Consider the following 14357-nt stretch of genomic DNA (forward strand, 5'->3'; position numbering starts at 1 on the left):
CATTATAAAGCAACTATACTGCAATAAAAATTAATAAAAAGCAAACAAATAAATAAAAGATGGGTAGCCTGCTGAAGAGAAGGGGCTGGCCATAGCCACCAGGCCTGCAGAGTTGACATTAGGACCCCCTCCTCTTTCTCTAGAGCCAGTCACCCAGCAGCCCAAGACTATGCCATGCCTACTGGCCCTCCCTCCTTGGATCTTTGCTCAGTCCTTGGCTTGTGGGGCAGGGTCAGCCCCAGGCTCTGGGAGACTGAGGCCCCCATATGGCTGGGGAGAGCCGGGGGCGGGGGGCGTTGCAGGAAGGCATTGCCTCCATCGCTCCAAGGCAGGTGGCTCCCAGGAGGCACTCGCGGCTCCAACACATCGCAGGCAGAGCCTGCTGGGAAGGAGCCACCCTCTAAGAGGGGCCTGGGGTAAGGAAGCCCTGAGCCAGCCAAGGGGGCGCTTCTTGGGGGAAATGACTTTCCTGCAGCCTTGGGGCATAGGCACCACACCCACACACTACACAATATAGGCCGCTTACCCAGGCCTCCCGGGGGCACCATTACACACGCAGATACAGACACTGGAGGGCCCAGCCCAGCTCTTACTCACCCTCCTGTGCCCCCAGGCTGGGCACACAGTGGGCAAGTGCCCAGCACTTCATGTACATAATTGCCATTTAATCTGTACAGGAACCAATGGGGATGATTGCATTGTCCCCATATCCCAGGTGAGACCCGGGCAGCGCACATCCCCCATTTAACCTTCACTTTATACTCGAAGGCTCTAAAATGGCAGCTGGGGGCTAGTTATGCACTCAGGAGTGTTGTGTTTGACTCAACTTGTGTTTAAAAAGTTTTTTGGGGTTATTTTTTTGGCCTCCCTGCACAGCTTGTGGGATCTTAGTTCCCCGACCAGGGACTGAACCCGGGCCCCAGCAGTGAAAGCGCAGAGTCCTAACCACTGGACCACCAAGGAAAATCCCTAAAAAGTTTTAAAAGTAGTTGTTGGTGTTAAAAATAATAAGGTTTCACATAAAAGTTAGGATTGTGGGCTTATTGGAAGAGGTGGCTGGCCGTGGCGGGCTGGGCAGAGCCCTCGGGAAACGTACTCTCCAGGCTACTCTGGGTCCCCAGGCTGCAAGGGCCTTTTGATGTACCACCCGAGTCCCGGAAGTATGTGATTGCCACCCAGTGTTATCACATAGTGGCACACCCAGGCCTTGCAGGCACAGGGACATGCATATTCTTGGACACACATGGTGACCCACATGAACATAGGCTCCGCGCTCTCCCCACACCCGCCCTCCCTCCCACCCATGGGACCCCTGTTTCATGTCTGCACCTGCCCTCCATGGTTCTCTCCCTTCCTGCTTTCCTGGCCCTTCTGCTGCTCTATTGCCCACAGAAATCAAGGCCAAGGAGACAGGCACTCCTTCCCTGCTGCCCCTCCTGCTCCCTCTCCCCACTCAGCCCCCAGGATGGAGCCCCTCAGTCTTCACATCCAGCTCCTTCCGAGGCAGCAACAACCATGCCCACCCTTGGGCTCAGAGTGTGGCAAGGCCATGGGGGAGAAGCAGGAGCCAGCCGCTGCCCTCTGGGAGCCATCTAGAGACACACCACCCCCACCCCCCCACCCCCCCCTACAACCAGAGGCCCACCCGGGGCTAAGGGGGTGGGAAAGGGGGCTGGCTCTGGAGGAGTTTACGGTGGTGGGCACAGCCTCCAGGGGTGTTGGATGAGGTCAGGAGAGCTTCCTGGAGGAAGGGTGTCCTGAGCTGACTCTGGGAGGAGGGCCAAGAGAAGAGGAGAGTCAGGGACTCCCCAGACCCCAGACAGACTGTGGCACCACACAGCCAAGCCGGGAGGGCCTCTGCCTCTAGGTGGCTGCTTCTTTTTGAACCCCAGAGGGGCCCAGCCCAGTAAGCCTGCCAGCCACTGCCTGGCCCCTGCCCACTTCTCCCTCATATTCCCCCAAGGGCCGGGCGGCCAGCCTTCAGGAAGGGAAGAGCCGGGGAAACAAAAGCCACTCGGCCCACCAATCAGCTCCCCGCGGGTCTGCCCAGTTGGGGTGCGCACTCACTTTCTTCTTCTCCCCTCGGAGGTCCCTGAATGGGCGCCCAGCCCTGGCGGCCCGAGGCACTGGAGGGGCGTGCGGCGTGTGAAGGGACTGCCTTCCCGCCCCGCGCCTGTGCCCCGACCGCCTGCCGCGGTCCGAGGATGGACCTACCTTGGGGCTGACTCGCGCCCTCCCCGCGCTGGGCTTCGCTCGGCGGCTCCGGATGCGGCGCGCGGGCGAGCCGGGACTGTCCGGAGGGCGGGCTGCAGGGCGGGCGGCGGCGGCGGCGGCGGGGAGGAGACCGCTTTATGGGCCGGGCGGCAGGTAGGAAGGAGGAGCTGATGAGTCAGGCAGACCGCATTCCTGCGCGCGGCGCGCACCTGTCGGGGCAGGACCCGGGCGCTGCCGCCTCCGGACCGCCCCCCGGAAAATGCTGCGGCTCCCCCGCAGTCCGGCCCCGCGCCCCGACCCAGCGCGGCGGGGCGGGGAGGAGCCACCCGCCTCTCTCCGGCCCCGGGAGCGGCACCTCCCCTCCCCACCCCAGGCTCCAGACTCGGGTGCCGGGCTGCCCCGGGCTGGGGGTGGCCTCTTAGCCCCCTTCTCGGACTGCCGCCCTCTCTCCTCCAGACTGTGAACCATCCCCACTGCCCTTGGGAGCCATCTAGATAGAGCCGCAGACACACAGCCCGGCGGCGATCGAGTGCGCGCACCGCTTCGCTCCTCCCTGCGCCAGCGCGAAGGATGGGCCCCGGGGCTGCCCCAAGCCAGGTCAGCCATTCACCGGGTCTTCTCGGCCTCCCCCACTCTCCAACGCACGCACGTGTGCCCAGAGGGAGATCTGAGCAAGGACTGGTTCCCTGAGTGTCTTCAGGCAAGCTAATTGAACCTTCTTAAAGTTTCCATAATACCCATCAAGAAGCAGCACCCACCTGACGTGGAGTAGGCACTCGAATCGTTACAGCTGTTCTTGACAAGCTGGTTCACAAATCTGACCCCTCCAATCCTCTTTCAAGTGCTGCTCGTTAAGTGTGTTCGAGCTGGACCCGCTCAAGTTGCTCCCTGACCTCAACTGGGTGTATTTCTCTGGCCCCACCTGCCAACAATGCTGGACAAAACCCGATTGCTGGCCGCCCCCCACCAGCCACCAAGCAGCTTCAAGCCAGCATGCTTTTGCAACCCGGAGCTGTTTTGCACCAGGCTGGTCTCTTTGCTTGGGATCCTCCCACCCCCACCCCAGCCTGGTTTATTCTCCTTATCCTTGAAGGCATTGTGCTGATGTTGCACGCTCCAGGGAGCCTCCTTGACCTCCTAGCACTCTGGATTACGTTATGCGTACCCCTGGGGCATGTGTTTTTCACATAATTTGCCACATTGATTTGAAATAATCTGTTTGGGGGTCTCTTCCCCGTTGGACTGTGAACCCCAAGGACGGACATAGTCTAGCACATCTTTTGATCCCCAGCACCTACCTCAGTGCCTAGCACATAGCAGGTGCTCAATAAACGTGTGGTTGACCCAAATGGGATTGCCATATGGCCTCCCTGAGCCTCAGCATTCTCATCTGTAAACAGACGCATACACCACCAACTCTGAGTGACCATGGGAGCAGCTGGGACTGGTTGTGGACGAGCTGTGGATACCAAGTGCCCACTGCAACTGCGTGAGCCACAGACACCACTCGGCCACCTTGCCCAGTCATCTGAGATCTGCTGTGCACGGGTCAGGAGCTCAGAGAGGCTGCCTCCTGGATTCGGGAGCTCTGTGGCAGGAGCCCCAGTTTGGTTGGGGTACCCAGGTCATGCCCTGTGGACCTGAGTTACTCCAGCAGGCTGGAAAATAGGGGCTCAGAGAGCAGCCTGTGACACCATCCATTAGAAGGTTGGGGTAGGGGATATGTACCCCACTGTGGGGGGCGGCTGACACACCCTCCTAGAGAAGGAGACCCTGGCCCAAAGGCAGCAATGCCACAGACCCCACTGGGCTCAGCAGGCCCTTCCTCTCCTCATTCCAGACCCTTTTAAAAATGACTAGGGAGACTTCCCTGGTGGTCCAGTAATTAAGACTCCAAGCTTCAGATGCTGGGGGTTCGATCCCTGTTCGGGGAACTAAGATCCCACGTGCCCATGTGGTGTGGCCAAAAAATGAAAAGTTAAAAAAAATTTTTTTAATTAAAAAAAAAATGACTAGGGCGGCTGAAGTCTGGTATCTGCTGAGATGAGATGTGTACCCCTGGGAGGCCCTCAGAAGAGAAGCCGTGAGTTTCTTTCTTTCTTCTTCTTTTAAAAAATTTTATTTATTTATTTTTGGCTGCATTAGGCCTTTGTTGCTACACATGGGCTTTCTCTAGTTGCAGTGAGCGGGGGCTAATCTTTGTTGCAGTGCTTGGGCTTCTCATTGCAGTGGCTTCTCTTGTTGCAGAGCATGGGCTCTAGGTGCACGGGCTTCCGTAGTTGTGGCACACGGACTTCAGTAGTTTTGGCTCACGTGCTCTAGAGCGCAGGCTCAGTAGTTGTGGTGCACGGGCTTAGTTGCTCCGCGGCATGTGGGATCTTCCCGGACCAGGGATCGTACCTGTGTCCCCTGCATTGGCAGGAGGATTCTTAACCACTGCACAACCGGGGAAGTCCAAGCCGTGAGTTTCTTCATGTTTCTTTGAGTCTGGGGTTTCATTACCTGGAACCTGTGTGTGGACCTTGGGGGTCCATGAACCATTTGAGATCATGTGCAAAACTCAAGGTGTATCTGACATTGGAATGTGGATTTGCTGGCAAGAGGATCCTTCCCTTACACTGAATTCCCAAATAGGTACTGGCCCCCAAAGGGTTAAGGAGCATTGTACTACATATTAATTTTATAAAAAATACTACATATTAATTTTATAAAAAATAAAACAAAAAACCCCATTGTCTCATTCTGCAGCCTTAGGGCCAGAGTGAGCCCAGTATGTAGTGGAGTTTCCTTCTGCAGGCTTTGCCAAATAGCTGAGGTCCCTGGAACAGGATGGAGAAGCCCAAGAACCTCAGACTGCAGCTCCTACCTGCCTGCACTCATCCTGTGGCCTCTGGCAGGCCAGACTTGCTCCCTCATTAGTTCAATCGTTTATTCATTTAACAAGCATTTAATGAGCTCTTATGCCAGGTGCTGGGGATCCCCAGAGGGGTGATACACACCACCTGCTTGCTTAACAGAGCTCAGTTTAAACCATGGACCTCGGGCTTCCCTGGTGGCGCAGTGGTTGAGAATCTGCCTGCTAATGCAGGGGACACAGGTTCGAGCCCTGGTCTGGGAAGATCCCACATGCCGCGGAGCAACTAGGCCCGTGAGCCACAACTACTGAGCCTGCGCATCTGGAGCCTGTGCTCCGCAACAAGAGAGGCCGCGATAGTAGAGGCCCGCGCACTGTGATGAAGAGTGGCCCCCACTTGCCACAACTAGAGAAAGCCCTCGCACAGAAACTAAGACCCAACACAGCAAAAATAAATAAATAAATAAATAAATAAACTCCTACCCCCAACATCTAAAAAAACAACAACAAAAAAAACAAACCATGGACCTCCAAAGCGGGCTGCATATTCTCCAGGGATATGCCACATGATCCACTATTTTTTGCTTGACAATGTACATCACTTATTGGCAGAGTGGTACCCATTTCTATAAATAAACAACTTAAATGATAAATAGACAGTGGATGTGTGACCAGAACAGTTTGGTGACCCATCTAGAGACCTTGTATCAACCCCCACACATCTGATTGTTTTATCTTTCTTACTCCTAAAACTGTCCTTCCCCGACCCACCCCCCCAAAAAATTGACCCTTTATTTTTTTTATTATTTTTATTTATTTTTAATTATTTTTTTGGCTGTGTTGAGTCTTCATTGCTGCACGCGGGCTTTCTCTAGTTGCGGCGAGCAGGGGCTACTCTTCATTGCGGTGCGTGGGCTTCTCATTGTGGTGGCTTCTTTTGTTGCGGAGCATGGGCTCTAGGTACTCAGGCTTCAGTAGTTGTGGCTCGCAGGCTCTAGAGCACAGGCTCAGTAGCTGTGGCACACGGGCTTAGTTGCTCTGCAGCATGTGGGATCTTCCCGGACCAGAGATCGAACCCGTGTCCCCTGCATGGGCAGGCGGATTCTTAACCATTGCACCACCAGGGAAGTCCCCAAAATTGACCTTTTAAAGAGACAGGCCAGGCTTCCCTGGTGGCGCAGTGGTTGAGAGTCCGCCTGCCGATGCAGGGGACACGGGTTCGTGCCCCAGTCTGGGAAGATCCCACATGCCATGGAGCGGCTGGGCCCGTGAGCCGTAGCCACTGAGCCTGCATGTCCGGAGCCTGTGCTCCGCAACGGGAGAGGCCACAACAGTGAGAGGCCCGCGTACCACACACACAAAAAAAGAAGAGACAGGCCAGTTGACTTGCAGAATGTCTCACTGTCTGGATTTGTCTGATTGCTTCCTCGTGGTGTCTTTGGACTTGACTTTTTAGCCTCCTGTAAACTGGAAGTTAAGTCTAAAAGCCTGATTAGATTCAGTTTAAACTTTTTTGGCAAGGATGGTCAGAGGTGGTGCTGTGTTTTATTGGGTGGCGTGTAATGTCAGCTGCCCCCCTATTAGTGATGATTGAGGAAGTGACCACCATCTCTCTCCACTGTAAAAGTACATTTTCACTTTATGATTAAGAAGTAATTAAGAGGCGGTAATGTTTTGTCACCCTGCCCATTTCCCAACAAACTTTCACTGAACGGGTTTTAGCATCCATTGTTGATCCTTGCTTGAATCAATTACTCTTTGGGGGTTGAAGAGTAGTGATATTCCATTTCTACGTTTAACAGAAGGTATCCTTCTAATTAAAAAAAAATAGAGGTTTCCTTCATCAACTAGGAATGAATTATGTGCCTCCAAAATACACGTACACAAAGGGTAAATGCTTCTTTTCTTTTTGAGTTATAGAACTTTAAAAAATTACAGTGATTGCTACAAAGCAACCCCAAGGGACTTCTTCCCAGGTGGCGCAGTGGTTAAGAATCCGCCTGCCAGTGCAGGGGACACAGATTTGAGCCCTGGTTCGGGAAGATCCCACATGCCGCGGAGCTACTAAGCCCATGCTCCACAACTACTGAGCCTGTGCTCTAGAGCCTGTGAGCCACAGCTACTGAGCCCGTGTGCCACAACTACTGAAGCCTGCACACCTAGAGCCCATGCTCTGCAACAAGAGAAGCCACCACAATGAGAAGCCCATGCACCACAACGAAGAGTAGCCCCCTTCACCGCAATTAGAGAAAGCCTGCGTGCAGCAATGAAGACCCAATGCAGCCAAAAATAAATAAATAAATAAACTTTAAAAAAAAAGCAACCACCCAAAATGTTTTAAAATTGTGCTAAAAACATAACATATGGACTTCCCTGGCAGTCCAGTGGTTAAGACTCTGTGCTTCCACCACAAGGTACACGGGTTCAGCCTCTGGTCGGGGAACTAAGATTCCACATACCGAGCGGCACGGCCAAAAAACCCCAAAACAAAACAAAAAACCCCAGCATTACATAAATATTACCATCTTAATTAGTTTTCTTTCTTTCTTTCTTTTTTCTTAATTTTTTGGCTTGCGGGATCTTAGTTCCCCAGCCAGGGATGGAACCCAGGCCACCACAGTGAAAGCGCAGAGTCCTAACCACTGGACCGCCAGGGAATTCCCTTAATCTGTTTTAAGTGTATAGTTCAATAGTGTTAGATATTGGGCAACAGATTTCCAGAACTTTTTCATCTTGCAAACTGAAGCTCTGTACCCATTAAATAGCTCCTCATTTTCCCCTCCCCCCAGCCCCTGTTTAATTATCATTCTATTTTCTGTCTCAATGATTTTGGCTACTCTAGGTGTCTCATGTAAGTGGAATCATATACTATGTCTTTTTGTGTTTGGCTTATTTCACTTAGCATAATGCCCACAAGGTCTGTCTATGTTGTAGCATGTGGCAGGATTTCCTTCCTTTTTAAGGCTGAATAATATTTCATTGTATGTATAGACCACATTTTGTTTATCCGCTCATCTGTTGGTGGACAATGGGTAGCTTCCATCTCTTGGTTATTGTAAATAATGCTGCTATGAACATGGGTGTGCAACCATACCTTCCAGACCCTGCTTTCAATTTTATTGGACATAAACCCAGAAGTGGTGGATCCCACGGTAGTCCTATTTTTAATTTTTTGAGGACCACCATGCAGTTTTCCATAGCAATTGCATAATTTTATAATCCCATCAACAGTGCACAAGGCTTAATTCTTTTAACTATGAATTTCAGAGTAAAGAGTTGATATATTCAACTCAAATGGTGGCAAATACATTTTTTCCTTTCTTTTTTCAAATACGATGCATGCATGGATTTTCATTTATGCAATAGTTTACAATTGTAATGTTGCGATATAATAAGTAATACCTATTTGGTCTTTGTCCATGGTTTTTTCCAACAGTTCCGGAGCGATAAAGGTGAAAGGAGAGTCTTTGTTATTCATAACAAGCCCCTTTCAACCATACCAGAGTTTATGTTAATGAGGTGACTTTTGGAAAGCCACTAAGGTTGGGGGGCACTGGTTGTCAGGGGAACCAACCACGTGATTAGAGAGTTGAAACTTTCAGCCTCAACACTGCCCCACCCTCACCCCAACCTCCACCCACCTCCAGAGAAGGGTTATGGGCTAGAGATTGTGTTTCCTCACCAATGGCCAACAATTTAATGAATCATGCCTAGTAATGAAGCCTCCACAAAAATCCTAATCAAAGTGGGTTCAGATTGCTTCCAGATTGCTAAATACATGGAGTCCTGGGAGGGTAGTGTGCCCAGAGAGAGCACGGAAGCTCCACATCCCTTACCCCATACTCTTCCCTATGCACCTCTTCCTTCTGGCTGATCCTGAGTAATTTAGTAAGTAAACCAGTAATTTAGTAAGTAAACTGTTTTCCTGAGTTCTGGGAGCCATTCTAGCAAATTATTGAGCCCAAGGAGGAGTCATGGGAACCTCCAATTTATAACCAGTTGGTCAGGAGTAGGGGAGGCCCAGACAGGCAGTTGGCCTCTGGGTAGGGAGCAGTCTTATGGGACAGACCTGTGGGGTCTGGGCTAACTCCAGGCAGTTGGTGTCAGAATTGCTCGGTTGTGGAAAACCCACACATTTGGTGTCAGAAGCCTTTTATGACGTTGTCAGTAGCAGTGTACAGGAAGCAAGGGAGTTTTTCCTTTTTCACAATAATTGGCCAGTGGGAGATCTCTTCAAACCAGCTCCTTTGACCTTTGAAACACTCCTTGCCATCCTCCCTGCTTTCTGGGACAAACTGGCCCAGTCCCACTTAGATTTCTAGATCAGCCATTTCTCTCCAAGGAGCCCTGGTTCCTTGTAGTGGGGAATGGTATGAGATATCGAGATTTGGGTGCTACATGTGCTCATTCCTACTGGGGGCCATTGCTTCTGGGTCCTTTCAAAGGACGTAGCTGGGACTTTCTTCTTATTTTTGAATCACGAGTTCATCATCTTTGTTTTTTTTTTTTCTTTGCAGTAGCGGGCCTCTCACTGTTGTGGCCTCTCCCGTTGCGGAGCACAGGCTCCGGACGCGCAGGCTCAGTGGCCATGGCTCACGGGCCCAGCCGCTCTGCGGCACGTGGGATCTTCCCAGACCGGGGCACGAACCCGTGTCCCCTGCATCGGCAGGCGGACTCTCAACCACTGTGCCACCAGGGAAGCCCATCATCTTTTTTTTTTTTTTTTTTTTTTTTTTTGGCTGCATTGGGTCTTCATTGCTGCGTGTGGGCTTTTCTCTAGTTGCGGCGAGCGGGGGCTACTCTTCGTCGCGGTGCACGGGCTTTTCATTGCAGTGGCTTCTCTTGTTGCGGAGCATGGGCTCTAGGCACGTGGGCTTCAGTAGTTGTGGCATGTGGGCTCAGTAGTTGTGGCTCGCAGGCTCTAGAGCGTAGGCTCAGCAGTTGTGGCGCATGGGCTTAGTTGCTCCGCGGCATGTGGGATCTTCCAGGACCAGGGCTCGAACCCGTGTCCCCTGCATTGGCGGGAGGATTCTTAGCTACTGCCAAGATACTTAGTCCCTGAATCGTGAGTTCATACTGATGTTTCCAATTCAAATTTAAAATGAAAGGTTTTTCTTGTGTCTCTTTCCTCTATTTTTTGTTTTGTATTTCTTCCCTTTCTTACACAAAAGCATATTCTATGCACTGTTCGGCACCTTGCCCTTTTCATTTTCTCTCTCCTGAAGATCACTCCAAATTTGGCCACAGAGATCTTCCTCATTCTTTATGGCTCAAAGGGCCTTACTTTTTTTATTATTATTATTATAGAGATTTTAAACATACATAAAGGTGCTCCTCCTCATCAGGGAGGACGCCCACACCCTTTCTCTCTGGGTGTGTATGTCTGCCTTGCTTCTGTCTTAAATAAACAGTTTCTCTGTGTGCCCTCCAAAACAAAAAAACAAAAACAAACACACAAAATTAGAGGGTGCCCATCACTGAGCCTTATCAACTGCCAACACGTGGCCAATGTGCAGCGGGATGCTGTGAGGTTGGCACATGGGTTGGGGATTTTCAGTCCAGTGGCCATGGGGGCAGGGACCACTGTGCCCTCCATCCCGCCAAACACCCGGGCACTTATCTCACACCAAGCACTTGGGACACAGCTTTGTTGGATTGTGTTGTTTCCGCTCATAAGGGAACCGTGGTCTCAGCCCGGTGTGTGGACAGAAATGGTAAGGCAGTAGTGTTAATCAGAGATGTGGGAGCCCTGAGAAAGGAGCAACTAACGCCCAGGGGAGTCAGGAAGGGGTTAAGAAAACCTGAGCTGCATCTTGAAGGTATCCGTGCCCAGGTAGGGAGTGATACAAGGGCAATGGTGAGAAAGTTGGGAGAAGCCAAGCATGGGGGCGTGGGCAGGGTCAGCGGCAGGGGGTGTGGAGGGTGTAGGGGGGAGACTGGCAAGGTGATGAGAATGCTGGTGGCCTTGCCTGCCAGGCTGAAGTGGAATCTCCTGTGGACAGCGGGAGAGCACATGACGTGGCCAGAGCTGGGGTGCAGGAAGATGCTCCCCCGAGCCGGACTGGAGCTTGGAAGGGAGTGGGAGAGTGAGAAAGGCAGCAGATGAGGCTGAAGCGATCAGTGAGCTGAGGCAGCAATAACCATGGTGGGGGAGGGGCCTCTGAAGTGACCCATTGGTTGTGGGGTAGAGCACGGGGGTCCAGGGTGCAGCCGTGAGCCCTGGACGATCATGATGCCATCACCCAAGATGAGGACCATAGGAAGAGGGCAGGGGATGTATGGGTGTGTGGGAGTAGGGTTCAGCTTGGACAGGCGCTTTGCGAGCAGGGACAGAGGACTTTGGACCCGCATGCTGGGCACACCCGGCCTCCAGAGAAGGCTGATAATCCGCCCCTGTGGCATCCTCAGTGGAACTAAGGTGGGCAGACACCAATCCTGTTTTACAGGAGAATAAACTGAAATTCAGTGGTATTAAAGACCTTCACCCCACTCACGAGGCTTGTAAGCGGAACTGCCAACTCTGGGCTGCCCAACCCCCAGCCTGTGTTCATTCCCCAGGGCCCCAGCGGCTGGGCCCCGCAGGGGAAACAGTCATTACTGATCCAACCGGACAGCTTGACGGCCAGGGATGGGGGTGCCCAGAGCACAGTCAAAGGCCAGGACCCTGGCCAGTTTTATCATCTCGGGAGTTTGCTTCCCTCCTTGGTCTAAAACAAGAAGGAACTGGATTGGCCAACAACAGACACGTGTAGAGTACTTTACAGTTAATAAAACTTTTGCATAAATCATCTCATTGATTCTCCACAACCACCTTAAGAAGCTTTATTACCGTGATCTGACAAAGGCTTACAGAAATACGGGCCCAAGACACGACTCAAACTCGTTTTAAACTGGGATCCAGAGCAGAGGTGCTGACCCCGCTCCTGCTGTCCCCACGGTCCCACGCTGCCGCCCACACAAGCTCCACGGGGCCCTTGTGGAATGAGGGGCCCCTGTCGGAGGAAGCTGCAGGGCAGGAAGCCCCTTCTGACTCAGGGGACAGCAGCCCCCCTCCCCAGGGTTGCGAAGTCGTCACAAAGGAGGGGAGGGGGAGAACCGACCTCTTCTGGTGCCGAGTGTGTGTTTGTGGGGAGGGGGCGAGTGTGACTCGATCTCTATTTTGGGGACCACAGGGCAGGGTTGTCACACCCCTCTGGTCATGCGTCAGTATCGGGCACAACCTTGGGACCACCTTTCTAACCCCCTGCCCGCCCCAGGGAAGCAACCCTGCTCTTCACAGCCCCGCTTCCTTCTCTGAACGCGCAGCCCTCCCGCTGGAGGAGAGCTGCCAGAGAGCAGGAAAGGCAGACCCGTTCTCTCCGGCCTCAGACTCCAGGCCTGGCAGCGGCGGGGAAATCTGTTTTGGCCCCAAAAGGAGCCTGGCGGCCACTGGCGCTGCCCAGGTGCTGCTGTGGGGCAGAGATAACCCGGACAGGAAGGGTGGGGTGGCGGGAGCCTCCCAGGAGCCGGGTTTCACGTAAACAATGAGCGGCTGCCCAGCCGTGCCAGGAGGTGACTCATCTCCCCACACTGGGCCTGCCCACACCTCGCCCCCTCCCTGCATGGGCTGGGGCTCAACCCCAGCCCTCCTGGTCACTGGCTTGACTTTAAAAGCTGGGGTGTGTCCAAGAAGTGGTCCGAGGAGGGCTCAACTGCCCCCAAGGGAGTAGAGGTCTGGGCTCCTGCCTGAGGACTGGCTGAGCTGCAGGGTCAGGGCAGCTGACAGTGGGAACTGGGGCCTCCCCTGCTCTCTGGACCCTGCCCGCCCATGGGAATGACGACAGTGACTTCCTGGGCCACCTTCTCTGAGTGGCACCACAGGCTCTGTTCATCCCACTGTCAACCCTGACAATCCCAACCAAGAAGATGGGGAGGACACTTGAGCTTTCACGTCTGCCTGAAAACAGACTGTAGTAGAGGCCAGTGCATCCGAGATGCTGAGATGTAAGGACACAGCGCTTTCACTAGGGCGGCAGACCCCACAGCGTGGAGGACAGCGTCCACAGTGCCCCACTCTGCTGCAGCAACGTCTCTTCCAGCTGGAAGGCTGCATGGAGTCTCCTCTCGGGGTGGCACCCGGGGAGCAGGTCCCAGTCCTGAAATATACCAAGTGGCGCCTCCCAGCGGGCACAGGTCACCGGGCTGCACAGTCTCGTCAAGTCCCAGAGTGGCTCCTCCCCTTGACGGAAAGGAGAATGTCCGAGCCACCCCGAGCTGGTCCCTCAGGTCACTGCTTGGCCTTTTTCACGATGGTGCCCACGGCAGAGATAACGGTGGTCTTGGAGCCGCTGGCACTGGTGGTCACTGTGACGACGGCGGGGAGGGTGGCCGTGGTGGTGAGGATGGGGGGCTGGGCGATCGTCGTCACTGGGATGGCTGAGTCCCACTTGCTCTTTCTCTTCTGGGCGTCTGGGGGTAAGGCAAGAGAGAAGCCAGGATCAACACCAACCACAAAGCAACACTCCCTCTCCAGTAGGCCGGCAGTCAGAGCTCAGGGGGCAGAAACTGCAAGGCCCCTAGCCTCAGAAAGCCAAGGGGCAGCCAGTGAACCGGGACCCCACCCCAGGCTCCAAAGCGGGCTCAGCACAAACCACAGCGACGCCAGGCTCTGTTCCCCAAAACAAGAGAGGGAGGGCCTCCCTGGTGGCGCAGTGGTTGAGAGTCCGCCTGCCGATGCAGGGGACACGGGTTCGTGCCCCGATCTGGGAGGATCCCATATGCCGCAGAGCGGCTGGGCCCGTGAGCCATGGCCGCTGGGCCTGCGCATCCGGAGCCTGTGCTCCGCAACGGGAGAGGCCACAACAGTGAGAGGTCCGCATACCGCAAAAAGAAAAAAAAAAAAAAAAAGAGGGGGAAGCCCTCGCTCCGTCTGTGGAGTGGCCGGGAAGCGGAGCCGCCGTCTACCTGCAACAGCTGTGCTGGCCGTGGCAGTGGTGGCGGCCGCGGCGTTGGTCGTGGTCCCTTTCTTGGTGCCCGTCACAAACTCTATCTGGAGGGCGAGAGGGACAAGCGTTAAAACCCGTGTAAAGCCGTGTCTCCACATCGTTCTGCCAGCTGTCTGCTCCCATTGACACCACACCCAGGAGGCACTGAGAATCAGCTCTGCTCTGACCGTCCGGGGCTGGGAGAGGTTCGGGGAGGCGCTCGAAGGGGGTTTAGTCCCCTGAAGAGCTTCCCCAACAGACATCGGACCCCTCCCGGCACCACTGTGTCTCTGCGCTCGGGCACCCCTGCCTGCCGCCCCACCTCA

At 53.9% G+C, this 14357-nt stretch overlaps 1 protein-coding gene across 1 annotated transcript in view; it reads right to left on the bottom strand.

Annotated features, from left to right (window-relative positions):
* Positions 1–12337: 12337 nt before the first annotated feature.
* SAP30BP (SAP30 binding protein) overlaps positions 12338–14357 on the bottom strand; it is a 34285-nt gene continuing 32265 nt past the window's right edge. The window contains exons 10-11 of the mRNA XM_060081068.1: positions 14012–14096; positions 12338–13516 (exon numbers count right to left, since the gene is read on the bottom strand). Coding sequence (XP_059937051.1) covers positions 13335–13516; positions 14012–14096 — 267 coding nt within the window. The 3' untranslated portion in view covers positions 12338–13334. The remainder of the gene's footprint in view (positions 13517–14011; positions 14097–14357) is intronic.

Source organism: Mesoplodon densirostris, chromosome 18 (assembly GCF_025265405.1).
Source record: "Mesoplodon densirostris isolate mMesDen1 chromosome 18, mMesDen1 primary haplotype, whole genome shotgun sequence".
NCBI lineage: Eukaryota > Metazoa > Chordata > Mammalia > Artiodactyla > Ziphiidae > Mesoplodon > Mesoplodon densirostris.